Here is a 27442-nt window from a genome sequence, read left to right as displayed (position 1 = left end):
TGTCTCAGATCCATTTTTGTTTTCACCATTCAGACTTAAGCGTGAATGAACGATGCTTTATTTAGATTTCTCATTACGAATTTACGAGAAATCTTCTGAATTTGGAATTGGAACAGATTTTTGGTTAGGTTGGTTTTGTTCAATTTCTAGTATTTGGCTCGCACTATGGAGGCCGGGTTTAAAACTAATAATTATAATTGTTATTGTTGTTTTGTTGGATAATTATTTTAAAAGGTAAAACTGCTAAAAAGATTTTCAAGTATAGTGAAATGTCACTATCTATCAGTGATATACATTGATAGAATTTTATTATTGCCTTCGATAGATGTCTAGATGATAAAATTTTACTATATTTGTAAATAAGTTACCTCATTTTTCTTTATTTGAAAACATCCCTATCAAACATAAAATTTAGAATCCAAACAAATATTTTTAAAAAATTAGACTGGTTTTTTTGTAAGAAAAAAATTGAAGGACGATTAAAAACAAACATGTAATAGGGGATTCAATTTATAGGATTGAGAGTCGAGAGTTTGCATGTTCTTCTCTCTCGTCCTACAAATGAAATTAGACAAACGTAATTGAAGATTTTCATTCTTAAAGATGCAGATGATATATGATAAATGCTTTTTTAATAATAATATAAAGTATGAAACAAATTAAATATTTACATAATATATGGATTTAAACTATAGGGTGTAAAAGTAATTAGTCTGTTGTGAAATTGAAGAGTACAATATGAATATGAACATGGAAAAAAAATATATAATATAATATAAAATATAAAAATAACTAAAATTATATAATTGGATAATGAATAATTTAATAGAATTTGAAGTGGTTTTCTTAACGATATTTATAGGCAAAGTGGCAAGTAGGATGTGGACATCCAAGCATGAAAAACTATCACATGAACAATATGAAGGGTGATACATGGCTTTTGGGATACTAAGGAATGAGCATCTATTTATTATTATAATATTTATAATACTTTCCTTAGATGTCTATATATATATGAAATCTGTCTCGTTGAAACCTTATTAAAAAAAACTTAATGGGGAAAAAACCCTAGTGAAAGGAAAAAAAATATATATGTTTCATATAATATATACTCCTACAAGAATACAATATATTTACCCTACCTCATGAAAACATCACTAAAGATCTCTAAGTTGTCACATTCTAATGTTGTACATCAATTTTTCAAAAGTTGCAGTTGGCAATGTCTTTGTAAATAAGTCTGTTAGGTTATCATTCGTACGAATTTGTTGTACAGTGATGCCGTTATTTTCTTCAAGATCGTGAATGTAGAAAAGCTTCGGTCAAATATGTTTTGTTTTATCTTCTTCAATAGGGTTTTTATTAGAAGACAAGCCACATGTGTTCACGAATGTACTGAGTCATTGATCTTAGTCATACACGTTCTCGACTAGCCATATGAATTGCAAAGGAAGTGGATGTATGGTCTGTTTCACCGTTCGCCATAATATAGTAGTTCCTCCACATGTGAACAGATAACCTGTTTGAGATTTAGCTTTGTGTGGATCAGATAAATTTCCAAAATCTGTATAAGTATAACTAACTAGATTAAAATTTGATTTATTTGAATAAAACAAATTCATACCGATTGTTTCTCTGAGGTAATGGAGTATATGTTTAATTTTGTTCTAATGTCTTTTTGTTATAAAAGAATTATATCTTGCTAATAAATCTACTAAAAATGCAATATATGGTCTTGTATTATTAGCAAGATACATAAGTGCACCAATTGCACTAAGATATGATACTTCAGGACCAAGAAGTTTTTCATTATCTTCTCAAGGTCGACATATATCATTTTTTTATATCCAATGAACAGACTTCCATTGAAATATTTAATGAATGTGCCTCCATATAAAATCTTTTCAAAATTTTCTCGTATAAGTTGACTGATGAATCCATCTGCTAAATGTTCAATTTGTAAACCAAGACAAAATTTTGTTTTTCTGAGATCTTTCATTTCAAATTCTTTCTTAAGATATTCAATTGCCCTTAAAAGCTCTTCAAGAATTCTAATTATATTCAAGTTATCAACATATATAGTTATAATATCAAATCTTTATTGTGATTTATTTATAAAAACACAGGACATATTGGATTACTTTGATATCAATCTTTCGATAAATATCCATTCAGGTGATTGTACCGCATCCGTCCTGATTGTTTCAATCCATATAATGACTTCTGTAACTTTATTGAATACCATTCTCGTAAATTTGATGTATATGTTTCAGGTACTTTAAATCCTTTTGGAATCCTCATATAAATATCATTATCAAGAGATCTATATAAATATGCTATGACTACATCCATAAGATGAATATCCAGAATTTTATACACAGTCAAGCCAATTAAATATCTTAATATAATTGCATCCACCACCGGAGAATACGTCTCCTCAAAATCAATACTAGGTCTTTGTAAAAATCCTTTGCAACTAGTTTTGTTTTATATCTTGTGACCTCATTATTTTAATTTTTTTTCCTCACAAATACCTATTTGTATCCCACAAGTTTAACATCTTCTGGTGTTTGAACTACTGGTCCAAAAACCTGACGTTGAAAGTGAGTTTAATTCTGCCTCGATTGCTTTTTACCATTGAAGTCAATTTTTCTATGTCGACATTCTTCAACAGATTTTGGTTCAAAATCCTCATTTTCAGATATAATATCAAGAGCAACATTATACGCAAAAATGTTGTCAATAATTACATAAGTTTGATTCCATTTTTTTCTGTCATGACATAGTTTATTGAAATCTCATTATTATCTTAAGTATTTCATCTTCCTCACTAGCCATGTCAAGGATTTATTTATTGGTATTTACATCCTCAACCAAGTCTTTTTCACTATTAATTATTTTTCGTTTTCGATGATTTTATCTTTGAAACCCACTGGTTTACCATGCTTCTGGCGTGTTCCAGACTCATTAGTGACAACTTGTTGTGTTGGGATATCATTTTTTTATAGAACTTTTACAGTTCGTATATGTGACTTAGTTACTTTTTTTGCATCTATAAGTACATTTGGGCATTCCATGTAATTTCTTTTTTCAATTTCTTAATTCCTCCCCTAATATTGGAAAATTTGTATCATTAAAATGAAAATCAGCAAATCGTGCAGTAAATACATCATTCGTCAAGGGTTCAAGATATTTAATAATTGACAGGAAATCATATCCAACATATATTCTTAACCTTCTTTAATGACCCATCTTAGTGTATTGTGGTGGAGCAATTGGAACATATACTGCACACCAAACAATTCTCATATGGGAAATATTTATCTCATTACCATAACCTAATTGTAATGGCGAGTACTTATGATAAGCTATTGGTTTAATGCGTATAAGTGACGCTGCTTGCAAAATAACATATGCCCCTACAGATGAAGGAAACTTAGCTCTTATAAGTAATGGTCTTACAATTAATTGCAAACGTTTTTTAAATGATTCTGCTAAACTATTTTGTGTATGAACATGAGCTAGGATGTTAAACATTTATCCAAATTGACATACAATAATTATCAAAATTCAAAAGCTTGGGATGTAAATTCACCAGTATTACCAAGACAGATTATCTTAATGGTATAATAAAAAAATTGTGCTTTTAAATTAATTATTTGAGCAAGTAATCTTGCAAGTGCAAGATTTTAACTTGATAATAAACACATATGTGACCATCTATTGGATGCATCTATTAATATTGTAAAATATTTAAATGATCCACATATATCACCATGAATTCATTCTAGAAATGCAGGTGATTCAATCCCCACTTTAGCTGGTGATGATCTAATTATCAACTTTCCTTGAGAGCAAGCATTGCATGATAATTCATTAGATTGAAGAATCATTTGGTTTTCCAATGGGTGTCCATTTGAATTCTCAATAATTCTCCTCATCATTATAGATCCTGGATGACCCAATCAGTCATGCCAAATTGTAAATATGAATGGATTCATGAACTTCATGTCCATTGTTACATATACTCATAATGCAATCCAAAAGATAAAGCAGACAACTCTTTCAATATATGTTTTTCATTTGAGACAGTGGATATGATATATACATATTCCACATTATTCTTACTACCAGTCTCAATATGATAACCACTGCAACGTATATCTTTAAAACTTAGAAGATTTCTCTTTGATTGACAGAGCACAATGTATTTTCAATTGTAAATTTTATATCTCTAGGCAAAATAAAATTTACTTTTCTAAAACCTTCGATCAAGTTTGTAGAACCTTATATTATATTTACTTTTACTTTCAGCATTATCAATTTGAAAAAAAATATTTTTTATTTGTAAATATTGTGTGTGTAGTTGCACTGTCTACCAGACATAGATCTTCTTTGCTCATTTTTTAAACACCCAACATATGAAAATGATCCATGTTTCTTCGTTAAAATTACAACAAGAAAAACAACACTTAAAATATACAAAAGTTACTTAAAAAAACATGAAGATAGATAAAAGAAAACAATAACATTAAGTCTAGATATTCTCAAAATCAAAAGATACATTTGATGTTCCATCAACTGCATCAATCTTTTCTTCAAGAGATTTAAAAGCGTCTGCCACATCCAAATTTTTCATATGGGATGGGTCAAATATATCATTATCCTGATATGCAAAATTTGCTTCCAGATTTTTCCCCTTTTTTCCTTCAGGGAGGCTTGATAGAGGTCAACTAAGTATTTTGAGGTACGACAGGTACGTGACCAATGCCCAGTCATTCCACATCGAAAGCATTTATTTCAACACTTTTTTATTTCTTATCTTGTGGAGCTTTTCCTTTGTGATCATCATTTTGTGTGGTTCTTTTGAAATTTGAATGATTAAAACGACCACTACAGAAATGTCTTCTCTAACATATTAGCATTAATAATTTTTTCTCCACAAAACAACAATTTTGAACTGATTTTAAATAACGCGGAATTGTAATCACCTACTGATTTAAAATCTTGTACCCTCAAATGCATCTACGCATAACAAGTTTTAGGAAGGATAACTGTCTTTTCATGATCATACCTTTCTTTCAAAAATTTGTACAAGATACGAGGATCTTTTATTGTCAGATACTCTATTTTTAATCCCTCGTGGAGATGATGACGAAGCAAAATCATAGCTTTTGCTTTGTCCTGACTGAATGTCGTATTTCCTTCTTTAATTGTTTCTTCCAAGTTCATAGCATCCAGGTGAATTTCGACAAGAGCACCCATGAAAAATAATTATTGTCATTAATGTCAAGGGTTGTGAATTCGAATTTTGTAAGATTTGTCATGGCAACACTATCACAAAATATTGTATTTATATTAGAAATTTAATAGATATTGAATATGTAAAATAACATTAGATTTATTAATTATAACGAATAGAGAAAAACCAACATACCTTAGGACCTACTTTTAGCGGAGAAAACAACCAGAGCACGTGTTGATAACGTATTGTGAAATTGAGGAGTACAATGAGAACATAAATATGGAGAAAATATAATATAAAATATTAAAGAAAATAACTAAAATTATAAAATTGGATAATAGAAAATTTAGTGAAATTTGAAGTGGATTTCTTTCCAATGGATGTGTAATCTTAAGATCCGCCAAATGCCACTATGCAATGTGGCAAGTATGATGTGGACTTACATAGACACCAAACATGAATAATTACAAGACACGTGAAGAATATGAAGGGTGACATATAGCTTTTGGGACACTAAGTGATGAACATCTATTTATTATTATAATATTCATAATATAGTGAAATTTCTTAATCAATTTTCATTCCAAACAATTTCACGATTTTAATTTATACTCATGCTAATAAGATTATTTTATAACAATTTTTTCAGTGCACTATTGTTATTTAATAAATCATCTGAGGACCCGATTTTATGGAAATATTGATCTTGATGGAAATTTCGAGAAACTTTACGAAAATTGATGGAAATTATTATAAGTAGTTCATAAAACTTTATTGTGACTTACTTAAATAATAATTGACAATTTTTAATCGTTATTTCTTTAAAGTAAGACAACATCTAGATGTATATTGTAATTGAAAGAACCTAAAGGTCCACAGCGGAAGCGGAGATCGTCCCAAATTTTATTTTCACAAAATAATAAATTACAGTACATACAATTAAGCATTAATGAAGAATTTACAGCATGCAATAAAATTAGAGGAATAAAATGGTTTAAGAATATGTTTACCCTTGAAGAATCGTTCTTCACGAACAATAACAAACACATCACTGAGGATATCACCACAAGAATTTCCTTTGTATTCTCTATAGGGGATGAGAATATCAGAAGGTGTGGACTCTGTGTTCTTTCGAAAGAGTGAGAGAAAATTTAACTTTTCTGTGAGTTCTTGTGGGGATCCAGAGAGCATGTAATCTTCCCCTGTGAAGATGATAAAGATGATGAAGACCACACAAAAGAAAAATCACCCACACTACATGATAACTTGTAGAAATACAAGTTATTATATCTTTCATTTAAAAGAATGGGAAAAATGTATGAAATTACAACACTTGTACCAAAGAATTTATATAAAAATCGAAGTATGTGATCATACAATTTCAACATCTGAAATATTTGAATTACAGGCTGATATTGTTATGCTTATGCAGAAAACTCACTAATGCGACCAAACGAACACATGATCGCATGAACCAAGCACCCACTGATGCGATCAAGCAAAAGTTATCGGATAAAAACATACAATCACATAACCAACTATGACGATAAAGCATGACATAGGCAGTAGGAGTCAAATCACAGATTAAGTTGGTGGCTGACAAGAGAACTTCGTTGAAGATTCAATGAACTTCTGACGCGTTGTAGGTGGCACTTCAAGGTATGGAATTTAATGCGCCCCATTAGTACAATCATGACTAAGAGAAAAGAAAGGCATCCTCAGATGTTTATTGTTGGGATTGGTGTCCTAATTCTCCTGGTGGTCTCTTAGTTTGTATACTTTTTGTACACATTGTTATTGATAAAATAAATGTTATTTTATATGCATTTACTCAAATCCAATAAACTAAGATATGTGGTTATTTCATGTAACTTAAACATGTATGTGAGACATACAAGTGGATCATGCCTTAAGTAATAACCTAAATAATTTGTACTAAATGGATAAAGGAGGGATACCTTATCCTTATGACACTACAGATACACCCACTTTGTAGATGTTACAAGTGTTGTAAAGTGCTACAAATGGTCTGATCCTGACCATTCACGTGGAGACCTGTGAGCGAGGGTATCATATACAAAGAGTCTGTATAAGACCGGACCACGAGATGTTTAGTCTCTTTATATAACACCATTGATAATTGAGATTTACATTTCACTAAAATGACTATAAGTGACATGACCTTAATCCTGAGTGAGTTGGGAACTCCTGCCTATGAGGGTGGTCCTTTGATTTGTATAGGTGAGAGTGGCCAAATCGCCAACTCAACAAGCCTACCATTTTGAGGATTCGTCTGATTGGGGAGTTGGGAACTCAGCTACACAAGACAGAATTCACTCATTCCCAGAAGCAGGGGTAAGTAGATAAGTTACTCCCTTAAGGGCTGATTCCGGGTCTTGAACATAGTGGCTATATTTTTTCTTTGGAAGAGAGGATTCAGTCATAGTAGGACTATGACTTATTGTTCATTAGAGGAATCAGTGGTACTTAAAGAGATAGATGTAACTACATGTGGTCAAGCTGTACTTACTAGCGATTTTTGAAGGGTTATCGCACTGTTGATTGGTCATATAGACAAAGAAATATATCTATAATGCGAAGAGTGCAGTTGTCGATCTTTAGTGGAGTGATCAACGGTTAACGGATGGTGCATCTCATGATTAAAGAGTTTAATCATTCATTCACGTACTGTTGGAGTTTCAAGCTACAGGCCCATAAGGTCCCATTGGTAGCTCAATGGATCTAAGTTGAGAATCAGTTTTCGGGTTAGTTTGAAGTGTTCAAATTAACAAGAGAGAATTTGATTATATATGATATAGTTAAATTGGTTCAATTATATGTGATATAATTGATTTGATGTATTAGATACATTAATTAGATGAATTGATATAAATATGATTTATATTAAATAAAGGAGGAAATAATTATGATTTAAATGTTACATATAATGTGATATTAAAACTATAGGTTAAAAATATAATATGATAAGTTAGTTATTTTATTTAGTTATAATAAAAACAATTATGAGATAATTGTTTAGTTGGTTATTTATTTTCTCCATTAACCGTGCAAGTAGGAGGTTAACTTCAGTCTTAATAACTAAAGAATAAAATGAAAAGAGTTTTCAATTTTATGGACGATTGCTTCATTTAGTGAATTGCTAATTGCACTCACGAGAGAGACTATACGATAGCCCTCACGAGAGTCTAAACGATCGAGCGAGAGACTAAACGATCGAGCGAGATTTGCTAGACGATTGGCTGGACGATTGCTCACAAGAGTGAGATATTACTAGACGATTGGATAGACGATTCTCATGAGAGTGAGAGATTACTAAACGACCAAGTACTCTCAGTCTATGTGATAGACAAGACCTTTCTTCCACTTACTTGACCGTGTAGTTTGATCGTTTTCTTCCTCCTTTCCTCTACCAAATTCACATAGAGCCCACATCTCCTGGATTCTCACTCTGAGAATACCAAGGATTATTGAATGTTAGTGTCGAGGGGTTTCCGTTTGAGGATCAGACAATTCGTGATTATGACTAGAACGAGAGGTTGCTAGACAATTGCTCATGAGAGCGAGAGATTGCTAGTCAATTGCAACGAGAGTGAAATTGTGCTGGACAACGAGAGCGAGATTTTTCCAGATTGCTTTTCGTTTTCTTTGTGTCTGGCCAGTATAGATCAAGGGATTCATGAAGAAGAGTTCTTCAAAGGTAAGTTCCTTGATTCATTTTGTGTTTAGTTAAGAAAGCATGTTGTAATTTTCTTGAAGATGCATAACTGTTCTTGTATGTTTGTGAATGCGTTTATTTTTTCACAATGGGCTTGGAAAGATCTTGCTTCCACTCACTGGTTCTCTTAATTAAGAGTTCTTTCACCTATAAATACCCATGCAATTGTTGTGTAGGATCTACATAGAGACGAGAGAAATTCCGAGAAGAAAACTCTACTAAAAACTCTTCCCATTCAGCTATAGAAATACCTTAGTGAGAACTTAGGATTCTTGTAGAAGAAGAAGAGAGGTACCATTGTTCAATAATCTGAGTGAAACAGTCGCCAATAGAATTGGAGGGAGCAAAACATTGCATACCATGACTTGATTCGCTATCCTTTTCTTTCTCTTAAAGTGTATTTGTATTGTAATTTTGACTTTGACAAATTCAAACGTTACAATATGAATATATATTCATTTCATCTTTTGTTTATCTTACCTGTCACCATTATGCATAGCTAAATTGTCTAATGGGTTGAGAAGCATATAGCTAACACTACTAAGCAACAAGAGAAATATACGATTAACTTGTTTTATGTATGCTTATATGCATTACTTGAATAAAATGAAAGATTGTTACAAGTAAATTTAATCTGCGTTTGAAAGAATTTAGATTTGGAACTCATAAAACAAGAGGAGATGTTCTTTAGAAAAAAGTATACCTTCTGCACATTGCACTCATCGGATGCATCCTAAAGATAAGATAATGGGTCGGATACACTGAGAAGTGATGATCATAACATTGAGTGCATCGCTTTAACGCATAATTCATTTAGTTGCTTAGGAAGTGTTAATGAAAATTCTTCTCAACCCTATCATCGCATATTTATCACCAACAACCATAATCCACACTACTTCACTTGGGCATAATTTTCATTGCATAGATTTTAGAATTAGAATAACATCTCCAATCAACCTTTTGTTTGAACATTTCAATATGCATTAAGATCATCTTTTAGTTTCACCGCACGCTTACAAGCAATCCCTCAGTTCGACTCTAGACTTACTAGGACTCTGGTTGAATTTGCACTTGGGTTCTACCAAATAAAACAAAGCATTATAACCTCATAGATCCTACTCATTTCATCGCATGTTACGAACACATCACTACACATCTTCCACCAGAGAGAAGAGAAAGGGAGTTACAACTCATAGATCCTACTCATTATATTCCACCATAGAGAAAAGAAATGTTTTAGACTTACCAAATAAAACAAAGCATTATAACCTCATAGATCCTACTCATTTCATCGCATGTTACGAACACATCACTACACATCTTCCACTAGAGAGAAAAGAAAGGGAGTTACAACTCTTTCCCAAAATATTTTTTTAAAAAACCATTTAATAAATAATAAATTATTTTTTATATTGTATGGTATATAAACTATATGTTATATCTAATATGACTTAAAACCTATAGTTTTGATATTGTATCAAATACAATATAACATTAAGATATTAATTCTCTCAATAATACATGGTATTTAATATAAATCCAATTCATATTAAATTTAATTATATGAATCTCGTCCATATAATTAGTGTTTTAATTATAACGACCCCACCTTTCGAGTACTCTGACAAAGGCCGACTAAATACACATTTAAAACCCATATATTTTGTTAAAAAAAATCATTAAAACAATAACGATAGTTTTTCCAAAATAAACTAAAAAAAAAAGTGATAAATAAATAAAAATTTTATTCGGGATCCCCTAAAAAATAATATTCATAAAGAAAATATTTAAAACGTTAAAATTTGCTGTCTCACATTAAATTCTAGTTTCAAAACATTCAAATGATAAAAACATAGACTGAACGGAAGCGATTTCTCTTGTCCCTATATGGCTCTGTCACGGGTCTTGTCTGTCACTCGCCAACCTGTTCCTGTCATTCCCTGAAAAACATAAAGGAATAAAAGATGAGTATAACAATACCCAGTAAGTGATCTCATTACCAGGATTAGCCTGTGCATTCACATACAGTGGATGCTTGTGGTTAGTAGAACTTTCATGATGAAGCTATTCCTGAATGGTTAACTAAGGGGATAACCTGATTCGCCTTAACTTGCATGTCTAGTGGCCTAGTGGCACACTGTCAATCATGGGAAAAGAAACATAAACGTGTACCTGTCGGTTCATGCATGTCTAGTGGCCTCAAGGCACACCGAAAAACATGGAAAAAATAATATGAACATGAACTTGTCGATACATGCATGTCTAGCGGTTCAAAGGCTCACCGTCAAACATGAAATTGGACTTATCGGTCCCCAGTAAATATACATGCATCGAGATGAGATGGTATATCGTCCCACTAGTCTAATCATGCATCATATACAAATATTTCATGGGTAGTTCCACAACTCATATCATGACATAACACGCAGTCTCAAATGTGCTCAAACTCCAAAAAAATATACATACACAATAAGGTATTACAACTTCCAAGTCTAGCTTCTAGATCTCAATAAGTAACTTGATAAACCCAAATTATGGTGCCTGAGACGGAAATACCGGTAATAGATTCACTTACCATAAATTAAGTCAATGACAGTTATCTCGACAACCAACTCCAACAATTTACTTGAACTAAAGCCAATGAAAGGACCGAACGATCATAAATCCTGCTAGAAAGCACACCACTGATCTCCAAACTTCGAATAGTAAATGTTCAAAAACTCGTTTCTCTTGTTGGAAAGTGACCAGAAATGCTCCCAAACTTCAATCTAAAAGCGAAACGTAAATGATATCAATCAATTTGGGCCAAAAGCTAATGGATGGTCAAGAACCTCCAAGACTTCTAAAACTTACCCAAAATATCAATTTCGGTAATAATGGTATAAGCGGCAGTGGCAACCATAGATAGGCAACAAGTGTTGCTATCAGACGGCATAAATTGTTTAAGCCAGCGGCTGGTAGTGGGGGTCTTGCATGAGAAGGGTTTGCAAGAGTGAGGGAGAAAGGGAATGGCTAGTTTTATAGATTTTATTTAGCAGCGATTACGAACAAACCAGAGCTTCAAACAACAATCCAACCGTTCAAAATGAAACTCTATATGTCTAAAATAGACTGACCAAATTTGAGCACGATTCAACGGTTCAAAATTTAGCAATTGACAATTTTGTGGAAGCTGTCGCTGAAAAACCGAATTGCTTTCTCCCCGATTTTTTTTTTTTTTTTTTTTGCCTATTTTCACTCTCATTTAATTTCGAAAAATCTCAATTCTTTTATTTTTTTCAAAATTTGAAAAGATAAATAAAATATTTTATCACAATATCTCCAAAAATCTCCAAAGATTCTATTAAATTAATAAACCAATTAACTTTTCAAATTATCTTAGTTTAGGCTTCAAAAACCAAAATTAAATGAAATAAGATCAATTTGATACAAATTAAATCTTTCTAAATATTTAAATCAATTCAAAACCACATGAAATTAATTATTATTATTATTATTTTTAAGTTGACCCTAAAATCTAAAATCGAAGGAAAGCAAAATTCAATATTTTCAAGATAATATGTTCGAATATCTAATCAATTAAATTTAATTTAACTAGTTTTTCAATTATTTCAATTTAATCCCAATTTTCCAAATGAAAGGGAAATTTAAACTCAATAATTTTAGAAAATTAACTTAAATTTTTCTGAAATTCGGATGTTACATTAATCATACCCAAGTATTTGATTTTTCTTAAATAAATTTTATATTATAATGTATCAAATACATTATATTAATTTAAATTCATTGTATCACATATAATTAATTCTCTCAATTAATTCGAACGATTCAAATTAATCCAAAATTAATTCTCAATAATCCATGTTTAGCTACTAAGGGAACCTTATGGACTTGTAGATTGAAGCTCCATTAGTACTTGAATAATCAATTAAACTTTTTTTTAATTATATTATTTAACATCCATTTCTTATCAAATGACCAACAACTTCACTCATCGCACTATAGATATACTTCTGTGTCCATTAGATATAACCAGTCAATAGTGTGACGACTCTTCACAATTTGTTCGTAAGTACAGCTGGGCTAAAATTACCGTTTTTCCCTGTTGTTACATCTAACTCCTTAGCTGCCATGGATTCCTCTAATGAACATTAGGGAATTTATCTACTTATCTTAACATTAGGGAATGAGTGAATTCCGTCTTATGTAACTATCTTCCCAACTTTCCAATCAGAAGAATCCCCAAAATAGTAGGCTTATTGAATCGGCGATTTGGCCACTCTCAGCCATACAAATTAAAGGATCGCTTTCATAGGCAGAAGTTCACAACTCACTCAGAATTCAGATAATGTCACATACGGTCATCCTGGTGAAATGTAAGTCTCTATTATTAATGGTGTATATAATGGGACTATTCAATTCGTGATTCGGTCTTATACAAACTCTTTTGTATAGAATACCCCCGTGCACATCTCTCTACACGAATGATCAGGGTTTGATTATTTATAACACTTTACAACAATCGTAACATCTACAAAACAGGTCATATTCATAGTATCACCAGGATAAGGTACCCCACCTTATCCATATATTACAAACCATTTAGGTTATTACTTAAACACGATCCACGTGTATGTCTCTACATACATGTTTAAGCTACGAAAGATAACATTGGATGTTAGTTTATTGGTTTGTGGGTTAATGTTAATAAATGTCGAATAAATATCTCATATTTTATTAAATAAATAAATTTGTCTGTACACTACAATTACAAACTACAGTACCCACGAGATTTAGGGCATCAACCCCAACAGTAAATATCTGTATAATTGTTGATGAGGGAGCACAAGATTAAAAATGAACTTTTTGGCCATATATTTTTATAAACGTCTTTTAGTGTTTGTGTTTTTTTTTTTTTTTTTTTTAAATAGTTTTACCCTTTTTCATTTATTTATATTCAATTTGTATATATATTTCTCTATCTACGAAACTCTCTTAATGATGGAGAGGGAAAATTTATTTATTATGGAGAGAGAAAATATATTTAATATAATTTTTTTTTCTATTTTCACTCTTAGAGAAAAAAATGCATTTGATGAAATTTTATTTTTTATTTACATTGGTTTTTACGTATCAACTTATTGATTTTTTTTTTTTACGGATTCATGGTTATTTTAAATATACCTTACAATATTTTGTTAGGTATTTGAAAATATTCTAACCAATATATGAAATATTATAGTTTATAAATTATAAATTGACTCAATGTTTGACATAAATCAGAATACAAACCAATATATGAAATATATCATGGTATATAAATCTTCACAAATTTTAGTTATATCACAGTATATATCATATACCATTTAGATAGTTCGAAATCACAACAATCATAATTTATACATGTCATAATATATGAAGTCTAAATAAAAAAAAAAACTCTCGTTTATATCAAATAAATGAATACATATATTGTAGCATATATCAAATTTCCTATGAAAGTTGTTTTTTATTTTATTTTATTTTATTAAATACATATATATTACAGTACATATAAAAAAAAGAAAAAAAATAAAATTAAGAGTTGAATCAGGTCTGTCATTCGTTCGCTTTGAGTCTGCCACCGTCGTTCGTTCGGTTCGCGTCCGCCACACGTTGATTTTCCCCATGTCGTTTCGTGTCGTCCCATGCTCGCTCCGTTGTCGGACTGTCGTACATCATCTATCTCCCGTCTAAACTCACAATGCCAGAAGGAGAAAAGAGAGGGTGAGGAAGAAATGGTTTTGAAACATATGAAGAGAGAATATATTCATGGAGAGAGTAATATATAACTTTATATATATATATATATATATATAAAAAGTAGGTGAAAGCTAAATTGCAAATAACTACTGATTTTCTATCCTATCGGAATTTCGAGACTTCAATCCAGAAATTTCACCATGGTTGGAGTTAAATTAACTTTAATCTTATTTTTATTGTAAATATATATTTTAGAATAAATTGAGTAGATAATTAAAATCTCTAACCTCAATCGATAACATATTTTAAAAAAAAAAAACAAAAACAAAAATAGTTATTACAAATGTTTATGTATTAAATTCTCAAGAAACTATAGAGAGAAAAAGAAAACAGTAAACGGAAACAAAAACATAGGTAGTTCCGATCACAGGCAGCGACTCATAATTTGAGCTAAAATTTCAGAGTTCATCCATTTCATTCCTCACAACTAAGAAGGGAAAAAACTGATCGATCAGAGGATGAAGAAGAAGAAGAAGGGTTCCCCTTTTCCAGTTTTACACAAAAAGAAGAAAATGGAGGAAAGAAGAAGATCATCGGAATTCAAACTTCAAAATTCAACCAAACCCATTTTCAATCAACAAAACCTGTTTTATGCCAAACGACGTTTCTAACTCGACGAAGATCTCTTCCTTTCAGAGTCCTTCCTGCCCCTTACAGCACCGAAAACGTCGTGTTCGGCGACACGCCGGAGCCTCTCCCCACTATCTCATGTGGCGGCAACATTTCATCCTCCCTCCTAACGATCTCCTCATTATTCCTCTGTTTCCTCATCGCTTCCGGCACGTTAATCGGAGCCGATTGCTGAAACTTCCTACAAGGCACAGATTGAGAATAATCTCTATTACTCTGAACCGACCTCAGAATCGATCGCATCGACGACGATGATGAGGGTTTAGTAATCGAAATCTCTCGAGTCAGAATCGTTCCGATTCTTTGTTTTCGATCATAATCGGCGTAATCGGTTAAGGCGGCTAGGATGCTGGAGTTTGGAGGATGGATGAAATTGGAGGCACAATCATTGCTGGAGATTATTTTGGAGCGGAAGGGGGAGTTGTTGGATGATGAGGCGAAATGGGCGGTCCAGAAGAGCTCGGATTTGTCGAACTCGTCGGAGTCGGAGACAGGGGAGGAAGATTGCGACGGAGGGGAAGAGAAGAAGTGGAGGAAGAAGAGGAGTGGCGGAGAAGAGAGGAGGACGAAGAGTCCATTTGGAATTGAAAGATGTGTGTGATGCGGCGGAGAGAGGGTGAAATGGGGAATTAAAGAAATTAAAAAAAAAAAAAAAAAGGAGAAATTGGGAAAATTCCACCGAAAGTTTGTCACTGTCGGCGTCCTTGATGTATCTTTCTGTCGTACTCCATCTACATATGTCAACCTCCCTTTGTAACCTTTGTCGATTTGGAAAGCTTCTGCATCTATCTTCGTACATGTACAATTAAATATTGTGATATTTTTATTTTATTAAAAAATAAATTTTTTTCTATTTTTTTTTTTTGTGGTAGAAAAGTAGGGAGCACAAATGATAATTACAGATTAGGTTATACCAAATCATTGTTCTTTAAAAAAATAAAATAAATTAAAATACTATTTAAATATCTGTACGTGAAGGTTGTTCAATTTCAGTTATTATATTTTTAATAAACCTTAAATTTTAAGGAGATATAATATTTATTTTCTAAAATTAAAAGTATCATATTTAATTTTTACTAATTAAAAAAAACTAAATCATCATTTTGATCAACATACTTTATACTTTAGTTAATAAATTTTAGTTTTTATACTTTTGATTCAATTTTAATCTTTCTATTTTCAATAAATCTTAAATTTAGTCCACCAAATATATTTTGAGGATATATATATATAAATATCCTATTAAAGTTTAAAATATAAAAAATATATGTCTAAATTAGGGGTAAAGACCTTTTATAAACCTATTTTACAAAATTAATGGGTCAAAATGGCTCCATTGAAACTTTAGGAACTAAATGCATAAGAGACTAAAAATTTATTTTCTCCTAATTTTTATTGAAATTGATTAAATAATAAAAACAATAATTTTTGTTGTAAGAAATAAAATATATGAATATGATATCAAAATTTATAGCAAAAATATTGTAGATAATGTAAAGAGTCTTTTTAAAAAACCAACAATAAATTAGCATTGAGGACTAAACTTAAGATTTATTGAAAGTACATGAACTAAAATTGTACAATTGAAATTATATGGATTAATATTAACCAAACTTCAAAGTATAGAGATCAAAATAGTATTTTAACCTAAAAAAATACTGTTTTAATACAGTACTTTAAAATTTGTTTGATTTTAATCTCTATACTTTCAATTGTTGAACTTCAATCACTTCTAATAAATCTACAATTTAGGTTGTGTTTGGTTTAACTGAAAATAAGTAATTTTGAAAGAAATCGAAGTGCTTAAAAAATACTAAAAAAATTTTTTGAAGTATATTTTGCCTATTTTTTTTTATCAAAAGAGTTTAGATAAAAATGATATTTTTGAAAGATATTTTTTCTCTAGTAAATCCAAATTGTCCATTTTGAAAGTTTTATTTATTTATTCTTTAACATAAAATAATTTAATAACAATAATATTTTTATATGAGAAATTATAATATGTTTTTCAAAATTGATGGTAAAAATGTTATTTTTTAAAATTTAGTAGTGGAATTAAATTTATAATTTATTAAAAATATATGAACTCAAATTTAACCAATTTTAATTATAGGGATCATCTTGATATTTTAACATTTTTTTTAGTAAAACATACATGCAGTGGAAGTTGAACATTTGATCTCAAATAAAGTAGACATGTCAACTAACTGTTCATTTGGTATCCTATTTGATTTTAGTAGGTTTTTAAACTTTTATTTTCGTGATTGATATTCTTCATCTTGAAAATGTCTAATAAGGTTTTTTTTAGACATATTCAACATTTCTTTAAAATTAATTAATATATTTAGACACAAAATTAAATATTTAATAGTCTATTAATATTTTAAAATTTAGATGTTCATTAGACACCAAATAAAAAATTTAATGGATTCATCTATAGTCTTGATTTACATATTATAAGTATGTCAATAAATTAATATGTATCTTAAATGTCATTTCTATCTCACATGACATGTAGTAAGTATGAAATTAATAGTATATCGAGAAACATTTTTTGTTGAAATATGTGAGAGTGGTTAATATTGCACATTACTCAAATTCATTTAATTTAATGGTAATTGACATACACTATTTTTTTTTAAAGATTGAAAGTTTAATTTTCCATTCTTACAGTTGTGTTATTATTATAAAATAATTAAAGTTAGTTTTATTTCATGTTCGAACTCATGACTTTTATTGAAACTTAAAAGTTAACCATTGATTAGATATTAACTCAACTTGTTTAGGTATATTCTCTCGAATTCAAGAGATAATGGCTCCCATCTTCACACTCTTGTTGATCTAAAAAATAAAAATCTAACCCCAAAGTGTTCGAGTCCCACAAATTTATAATTCTTATTTATTAAGTTGGATGAAAATTTGATGAAACTCTAAGATTAATTAAAGATATTGGTGTGACTCATCAAATATTAAATCTTCAAAATGAAATTATTACAACTTATTGATCTTATCCAGATAGCTTCACCACTCAAAAGCAATGTGCTAACAAAAGTTCGAAGACTTTGGCTAAAATAATGTTTGTTTTATTAAAAAAAAAAAAATGTTTTCAAAATAGACGAGAAAATAGTAAATATAATAATAAATAATTTTTAGTTTTAACGTCGTCAACAATTCGACAGTTTGGCCGAGTGGTCTAAGGCGCCAGATTTAGGCTCTGGTCCGAAAGGGCGTGGGTTCAAATCCCACAGCTGTCACGTTTTTTCACTCTTTCTCCCCCCCCCCAAATCTAACCATACGTCGTCGTATCAATGCTTTGTTCCTTTAATTCTCCATAATTCCCTTCCACTAAATTAATAATTCACACAGAAAAGTTTTTTTCCTTCTTATTCTTCTTCCGGTTGAAAATGGCCGGAATTTTCAGAAACAAATCCGGCATCCGCCTCCTCTCTCGGATCCTTAACTCGCCGGATTTATCTTATAATGGCCGCTCGTGGAGATCTCTACAAACTCTCGCCTACGAAGAGGTTCGAACTTCACCCGACCGACCTTACGATTCAACTGCTTTCATTCTTCACGGTCTCTTGGGATCGGGAAGAAATTGGAGGTCCTTCTCTCGGAATCTTCTCTCAAGGCTTTCTAATTCCTCTTCTGCCGGTATGTATTTTTTTTAAGTATCTTTAATCTCGGGGTATACTAGGATTATTCTAGGAATTCTCGACTATTATTAGATGTATGAGTGTTTGGTTGTGTTGATTGTGGTTCAATAGAATGGAGAGTGGTGCTTGTGGATTTAAGGAACCATGGGAGATCAGCTGAAATGGGAGGTCTTGATCTTCCTCATGATATGGTGAATGCTGCCAAGGATTTAGCGAAATTAATCGAGTCTCAAGACTGGGCGTGGCCGGATGTTGTGATGGGTCATTCCATGGGTGGGAAGGTCGCGCTTCAATTTTTGCAGAGCTGTAATCATGGTGATTATGGAGATTCGGCTTCATTGCCCAAGCAGGTTTGCTTAACCATCTCGTGTTCAACGCTAAATTTTTGCATTGGAAAAAACCTGTATAGAATAATCTACTAATGGACTATTTGTTTTACATATATTCATGATTCTCAACACTTTAAGAAGGTCATGAATTTTTGTGATTCATTGAGAAATAGGGCTTGCTATTAAGATTTGTTCGTGTTTTGATTGAGGCATTCTCAGAATATAATGATAGAGCACGTTGTTGATTATAAACTGACTTTACTTTGTGGATATCAAAGAACTACATCCATTTTGTTGATTTTCTGTGGAATTAGAATATTTCTTTGTCACTGGCAAAATATGTAATGATTATATGTCCTATTGTGTATATATATATATACATGGATATTCTTAGCTTGATTTTAGCATCTGATGTTTGAATTGGCTGTGAGCATACTATTTCATATTATTACGAGTTGGGGAAATTTTACTCTGCCCACATTAAAAGGAATCATTTGCCTTTGTTCATATTTCCTTGATGCAGAGCAGCTGTGGGTGCTTGATTCAGTCCCTGGAAATGTGAACCCCGAAAATAGTGACGGAGAAGTCGAGAAAGTTCTGAAAACATTGCAGAGTTTACCTTTGTTGGTACCGTCGAGGAAGTAAAACTTACTTATCCCTTTCTTGTGTAGTTAGTTTTCCCTTGAGCTTAACATTGAATTACTAGCTGCTCATTGTAACATGCTCTTGGATTTCTTTTGATTTTGCTCCAGTGACATGTTATTGTTTCTTTCAAATGTTCTTGCTCATGTAGTTAAATGGTAAGGTTTTCTTTTTTTTTTTTTGGGTGACCAGGTGGCTTGTTAATCATATGATGGAACTTGGTTTCTCGAAGTCATTATCAGAATGGATAGGCAGTAATCTGAAGAAATCTAGGGAGCATGAAACATGGACTTTCAATCTCGAAGGTGCTGTACAGATGTTCAATTCTTTCAGGTACCTATTGAATCCAATCCCAAGCCACTTCTTTTAAAAAGGTAAGTGAGCGTTGATTTGTGAACTAAACTTTCTATAGGGAAACATCATATTGGTCTCTTCTGGAGCATCCTCCAAAAGACACGGAGATTGCAATCGTTCGGGCAGCAAATAGCGATCGCTGGAGCCATGATGTTGTTCAGCAACTTGAAAGCCTCTCCAGCAAGGGATTAGAGGAATCTAAAGGACAGGTTTCTGTTCACGTTCTTCCAAATTCAGGCCACTGGGTTCATGTGGATAATCCAAAGGGACTCCTTGACATAGTTACTCCAAGAATTTCATCCCTTTGAGTCGACTTCTTTTTGAGTCATTAGTTTTCTGCTATCAAATAAACCAAATATTTATTTAGATCATGAATTGTACCCCAAAAAATTTAACATCAAATTCTGATGACCATTTACGACGTTGATAAGTCGTCTGAAAGCTTGTAACCCGAAAATCGATGCGGGAAACTTGGTTTCATGTTTCAGTTTTAAGTTTATGTAGTTTCAATTTGATGTATATGTTGCTTCAGCTTTTTTTGTTGTCCTTTTCATTTACCTGTTTTTCTCTATGTTGCAAGATAAGGCCACTTTGAGCTTCTATGTCTTGAGCTTATAGTTCAATCATATTTAGGTAGTTTTTTAAGCTTAACGAAGGTAGTCTTTTTAGAATTCAACCCTTAAATCTTTGAAGTTGAACTATTTTCTAGTTGGCTCGATCTCTAAGCCAAAAGAAACTTACTTGCATGTAGTATTAAGTAATACACACTTAACAAAACTATCAGTTTTATCTTTAATCAAATCTAACTTGTCTTTTCTATGAGGATGTTCCTTGTATTAATCACTGTTCTTCATGATCAACCTCTTTATTAAGGTGTACGATGCATGATTCTAGATGATGAGCATGCACCCTCTTTATTGCTGTTAGTTTTTAGTTCATGTTCAGTCGAGATGTAGCTTAGTTTTACACGTCGACCTACGTAACACTCACTCTCCTCACTCGAGACAAGGATCTCTTAGGCTCACCCCAGACAAGGATCTCTGAGCATGCACCATCTTCGTTTATGGCTTCCTTCGAGAGTATAAAAGCAAATAATATCTTTATAGCTTCAGATTTATTGACTCCAACATACTAACTCAACTCGCGGGATGTTTAAGTAAGGAATATATTAAATCTTTGAGTAGAGATTATAACTTCGCCTTGCTCTATTGTGCACATCTCTAAGCCATGATGGCCACCTCTCATAAGAATAGTTGATATGCTCAGTATGATAGTAAACTATAAGTATGTGACTATCATATATTACGTCCATTTTCACTAAGCTCTTTTTGTCATACACATCCTTTATTGGACATTAGGACAACCCATGGTGATTAATACATTCATGAATTATAAAATAATGTTGAATATGTCAAGGACCTACCGAAGGTTCAAATACTAATAAATACTAAATAAAAGGTCAGAAACTTGCTATATATGCTTTTTAAGGATCGTTTGATTCGTGCTAGTTTAAAATTTCCATCTTATGAGTATCTAGATTATCATGTTTGGAGTGTGGTATTCATAAAATAGCATAGTATCTAAAGTTATTGAACATCCTAAAATCTCTCCTTTTGAGCTATTTTGATTCCCATCGAAAAGATAATTTTGAGATTACATTTTTTTAGGCATTAATAGCTACTTTTAGATCTTCATGTCTCATTAGTCGTCACTTTTTGCTTTTTCTTTCCTAAAGAAAAGCGCCCATACGTGATAGTTGATACTCTTACTCTTCTAAGTATTTTCACATTTCTTTCTCTCGCTCTTTTACTCTTTTTGGTTTCTTTTTCTATCTTTTGTATTTTTTTCTTTTGTGTTTGTATTAATAAAGTGTCAACTTGAACATAATTCAACTTATTTATATCTATCTTTGAATAGAGATTATAACTTCGATTTTTCTTATTGTGCCCATCCTTTAACCATGGTGACCACCTCTCTTATAAATAGTCAAGAGGTGCTCAAGTAACTCGTTGGTAGGTAACCACCATGACTCGAATCCATTATCTCTAAGCCTTTAAAAAAAATATTTATTTACATGACCCTTTTAGAGCATTAAGTTAGGCGATTAATATGGTCATGAATTTTTAAAAATGACAAATAGGCCTAGACAAAATTGTTAGTTAAGGGGCTTGTTAGAAAATTTTTAAACTGACATCTATTTAACATAAAATTCAAAAATTCAAAAATTATCATAAACTTTTTCAAACTGACACAAATTAAATGTAAACTTAAGAAATAAGGTAAAACCTTCTATTGAGATTGTAATTTAACAAAACAAAAGGACTTCATAATTTTTAGAAATTAAACTAAAATAATTTAGAAAATTGATTAAAACATCCTTCTCAAGGCTCAACATGATTTTTGTTTCAGTTTTTTAAAACTTGAAAATTTTGGTCTTTTGCTTACTTCATCATCAAGCAATTTTACAAATCTTTATTTCTTCTTCCGATGCAATCAACTTCGATGAGACCACACACTAGTTTCGACGAGTCTACACGAGTAGCTCCGACCGTCATCGTCTTCTTCTTCTTCTCTCCCTCTATTTAATTTGCGTTACAAAGAGAGACTGCCCACCAGAGTGAGACCAAAAAATGAGAGTAACAAAGTGAGACCTTAAGAGAATGGGAGAGATGCGAGTGACCTGTTAAAGGAAAGGGAACGAGAGAATGATAATAACGATCCAGAAAACCCATTTTACGTGTGCGAAGTTCCTTTTTGATAATTTCATCCGAATTTAACGTAATTAAAACGTCAAAAAACCTCATTTTCAAAAAGCTGGACAAATTTTATTTTTTCACCAAAATTTGGGTAGCCCAAAATAATTATCCTTACAAAAAAAAAAAAACTAAAATAATTAAAAGAGAAGATTTGGGGCAAATTCATAATTCAAGGAAACTCGGAGGACGATCAGGTTATTTCACCTTGGCCCTCATTCTGAAAACCCTAAATATAAAATACAACATCTTCTTCCACCGGAAGCTTTAGACCGTAGAAGGTTGAAGGTTCAGACAAAGTTTCGAAAACCCTAATCTTCACCTGCAGATTCTAGTTTATTACTCTTCACCATGGTATTTAATCATTTTCATCATCTTCTTTTTCTTTTCTATTATGATTACCGTATTCAATCACTGAGAATATAGTTTCAGTTACCGGCAGATTATAATGGCTAGATTCTAAGAAAATGTAGGAAGTCTTATGAAAAATTTTGTGGTTATCAATCTACTCGAAGTATAGTATCTGTTTGTATAGTCCCTGGAAAGAAGTGCCACGAATTTTCATACCTCTGTTTAATTTTCTCTCGTTGCCATTGTTCTTCCTTCAAATTTGTATTTCAAACACAAAATTTGAGGTAGCATTACACTTTGAAGGTTAGCTGATGGTTTACTCCCTTTGTGATGTGTATTATGTAGTCGAGAAGGAAGACAAGAGAGCCTAAGGAGGAAACTGTCACCCTTGGCCCTGCTGTTCGTGAAGGAGAGCATGTCTTTGGTGTCGCCCACATTTTTGCTTCGTTTAATGACACTTTTATTGTGAGTCATTTCACTGGATTCTTCATGTTGTTTTTTTTGTGTAATACTGATTGTTCTGTGCTTGAAACTGCAGCATGTGACTGATTTGTCTGGTCGGGAAACACTTGTCCGCATAACTGGTACGAAATCAATTCCACTCAATGTTAAAATTGATTGTGGCATTGCTTTTGGCTGCGTCTTGTGGTCACAGGCATGGTTTTTGGTCGATCATGGCTCCTGAATTTCATAATTGACCGTCATCGTGAATTTACTATTTTCCATCTTGTGTTGTTGTACTTGAAGTAATATCTTTTCTTTGTTCAGGTGGTATGAAGGTGAAAGCTGATAGAGATGAATCATCCCCTTATGCTGCCATGCTTGCTGCACAGGACGTTTCTCAAAGATGCAAGGTTTGGTCACTAATTGGATTTTATGTTTCTTTTGATCTGAATTTTCTCAGTCTAAATGGTGAAAACTGCTCTGTAAATGGCAAGAGTAATGCATTTGTATGAATTGGCTTGCTTGATTCAAATCTCAAACTTTGTTGGTTAGAAGTATACACTCTGTGCTAGTTGAATTATGTTCTAAGAAGCATGGACACTTTAATTTGGCTAGCGTGTCGGACAGGGACACTCCGACACTTGTTGGATACGTATCGAACACTTGTCAGTGTAATAGATATGTTAGACACTTTTGGTACAAAGCCAAAATAGGACCAACTTCTGGTAGACATGTGTCAAACTCTTCTTACATATACTGAGTCAACACATTTATGACAAAAGTAATAAAATTTGAGAGCGAAATACATTGAATTAATTGTTTTAAGCATAGAAATAAATAAACACATTAACTTTATTTTTTTTTTCTTGTATAAAAATGATATATATATTACGAAATATATATTTTAATAAAGGTGTCCTTGGTGTGTTCGTGTCCTAAATTAAAAAAAAATGGGCTGTCGCTGTGTCATTGTCGTGTCGTATCCGTGTCTTGTATCTGTATCTGTGCTTCCTTCATGAAGATTGGCTTGCTTTTGAGATAACTGGCTCTGTACTATTGTGGTTATTCTTCTGTGAAACAACATTCTTTGATGATCTCCCTGACTGCTGAGTTTTCTTTGCAGGAACTTGGCATTACTGCTTTGCATATAAAGCTCCGGGCTACCGGTGGAAACAAAACCAAAACTCCTGGGCCTGGTGCTCAATCGGCTCTAAGGGCCCTTGCTCGTTCAGGCATGCGAATTGGCCGTATAGGTACATCATATTTATACTTTCTTCACTTGTGGCCATTAGTTCTTGTATAAAACTGAAACATTTCATTCACCTAAAAATGAAATATAAATGAGAGAACTCCTCAAAAGCCAATAATGGAACTGTAGGAAAAACTTCTCCAATGACATATCATTGATTGCTAGTTGCTACAGTATTAGGCATCTAATGTATACGATAGTGCGTATTGGAGGCGTAATTCTCCTGAACGTATTCCCATTACATACTACTTCTGGCTTTTATGATTCCGTATGATTATGCATAGAATTCAAGTGGTGTATGAACGTCACCCGATTTTGAAGTTGGATATATTATACTCTCTAGGGAACAAATCTTTCAATGCTCATCATGTTCCATACATAATTCCATGGAGTTTTGAAGTTCATTATCTTTCGAACTAAGGATGTGTTTGGGCGTGAATATGAAATTATTAATATAATTTTTGTCATTTTCAAAATCACTCTTAAACATATGTTTAATCATTTAAACCATTTTGGATAATATTGAAGTGGATTTTAAAAGTATAAAATTAAATATGCAATTAATTTTCGGTGATTAAAGTATGTTTAAAAGTGATTTTAGCATTTGAGATTGTTGTGTTGATGCAATTTATTCCATCTTTCCAGAGGATGTAACTCCGATTCCCACAGACAGTACTCGTAGAAAGGGTGGCAGGAGAGGAAGAAGGTTATGATTCCGAGCCTCCTTCCAAATTGTCGAGCTCTTACCATGGATGTGGTGGCGGTTGAATACCGTAATAGGTTTTGGAGGAAAATTCGCTCTTTCTTATCTGCTAAATTGTGAGAACCTTGATGTTCTGGTTATTTGTTTCTCTACCAACATTTTTGCCATTTTTGATTTCATGGAATACCGTCAAAGACTACGAGTATAGTTCAGTTTTTGCTGCCTTTTAATTAATCTGATGACATCAATATGATGACTCGTTCGCATAAACATGCCGTACTCACTTTCAATTTCCTGATCTTGTTCTCTCCAGTTTGTCATTTCATCATTATTTGTGACTGACTGCAAATTGATATCGTTAAATTGTAAGTATGTGATAAGTAGGATCAAGAAGCTAAAATCGTGTTCTGTTGTTTTTATTAGGTTGGATATGATACTAGTCCTGTCCTGCCCACCTTTTCTATTTTTGAACTTACCATTTGAAATCTTTCAACTATAGTAGCTTTCATTTGTTTTGTTTTGCTATTGTTTTTTATTTTAACTTCTCAATCTTTTAATTTAATCCTCCAAGTTCGAATAAAATTTACATTCAGTTCTATATATGATTACTTTGATATGATAATATGGAGAATTTTGGTTTGAAGTTTGAAGTTGATGGTTTGAAATTGAGATTTTATTTTTATTTCTCATTTTTTCTGACTAAAATTTTGGCATGACACTTTGTTCTCGAATTTACTTAAATTGTAGTCACTAATTTATATTAAAAGATTTGTATAAAGGCTGTTTTAAAATTTTATAATTGAGATTAAATTTGTCACCTTTTTAATTATAAGCACTAAAATGGATATTTCAATAGTACAAAGTCTAAAATAAGCAAAAAGAAGTACGAGGTTCGAAAAGAGTATTTCATCTAAAATAAAACTAATAAAATCAAAACTTGATGTAGTTAGTAACTTATAACCTATAAGTTATAACATCTTTTCAATATTTTTTTTAAAGAAGTATTTTAAGATCATGGTATTAAATTATCATCATATTTCTAACGATATGAGAGATGAATGGATATTTGTATTATATTGTAGAAAAGATTTACAAAACACAAAAAAAATATGCATTAATATAAATCATAGATAGTTTAACTTGTATAAAAATTATAAAATGTTTATTTATTAATTTAAATTTGTATTTTTATAAATTTTTTAAAAAATATCTAATCTTATTATTTGTAGATCACATAATTTTAATTTTGAATTAGTTGATAAAGCGATTTTCTATAAGAAACCTCAAAAGTCATTGAATTTAGATTTTGGTCTTTACTATGTTGGTGGTTGACATTTTACCTTACATTCATTTTTTCAACCCATGTCAAATGTGATTTCACTCTTAAAGAGATTTCATGCTTAAGAGTTAAGAGAATCTTAAGAGCAAGGGCAAAAAAATACATATTTCAAAAGTTTAGTGACTAAAATAGATGTTTTTGAAAATTAAGAATCAAAATAGAACAAGATTCAAATTTCAGAGACAAAGATAGGATTTAAACCTAAAACA

The 27442-nt window shown here is 31.7% G+C and overlaps 2 protein-coding genes, 1 non-coding gene and 1 pseudogene across 3 annotated transcripts; 3 read left to right on the top strand and 1 right to left on the bottom strand.

Moving 5' to 3' along the window:
• Positions 1–15167: 15167 nt before the first annotated feature.
• Positions 15168–15991, bottom strand: LOC150032865 (uncharacterized; annotated as a pseudogene).
• Positions 15992–18587: 2596 nt separating this feature from the next.
• Positions 18588–18667, top strand: TRNAL-UAG (transfer RNA leucine (anticodon UAG)). The gene has a single exon. It is a non-coding gene; the product is annotated as a tRNA-Leu (tRNA).
• A 66-nt stretch (positions 18668–18733) lies between these two features.
• LOC120091194 (alpha/beta-Hydrolases superfamily protein) lies at positions 18734–20913 on the top strand. Its single transcript, XM_039049098.2, has 5 exons — positions 18734–19067; positions 19181–19419; positions 19927–20039; positions 20233–20373; positions 20453–20913. Exons 1-5 carry the CDS (start codon positions 18818–18820, stop codon positions 20700–20702), a joined length of 993 nt encoding a protein of 330 aa, XP_038905026.1. The 5' UTR covers positions 18734–18817; the 3' UTR covers positions 20703–20913.
• Positions 20914–23321: 2408 nt separating this feature from the next.
• On the top strand, positions 23322–26164 carry LOC120090134 (small ribosomal subunit protein uS11y). Its single transcript, XM_039047653.2, has 6 exons — positions 23322–23501; positions 23844–23963; positions 24037–24082; positions 24267–24352; positions 25066–25195; positions 25837–26164. Exons 1-6 carry the CDS (start codon positions 23499–23501, stop codon positions 25902–25904), a joined length of 453 nt encoding a protein of 150 aa, XP_038903581.1. The 5' UTR covers positions 23322–23498; the 3' UTR covers positions 25905–26164.
• Positions 26165–27442: the final 1278 nt, after the last annotated feature.

This window comes from Benincasa hispida, chromosome 11, assembly GCF_027475165.1.
Source record: "Benincasa hispida cultivar pf3 chromosome 11, pf3_genome.v1.1, whole genome shotgun sequence".
Lineage (NCBI taxonomy): Eukaryota > Viridiplantae > Streptophyta > Magnoliopsida > Cucurbitales > Cucurbitaceae > Benincasa > Benincasa hispida.
Note: the sequence above shows the minus strand (reverse complement) of the source record. Positions and strands in the feature narration are given on the sequence as shown.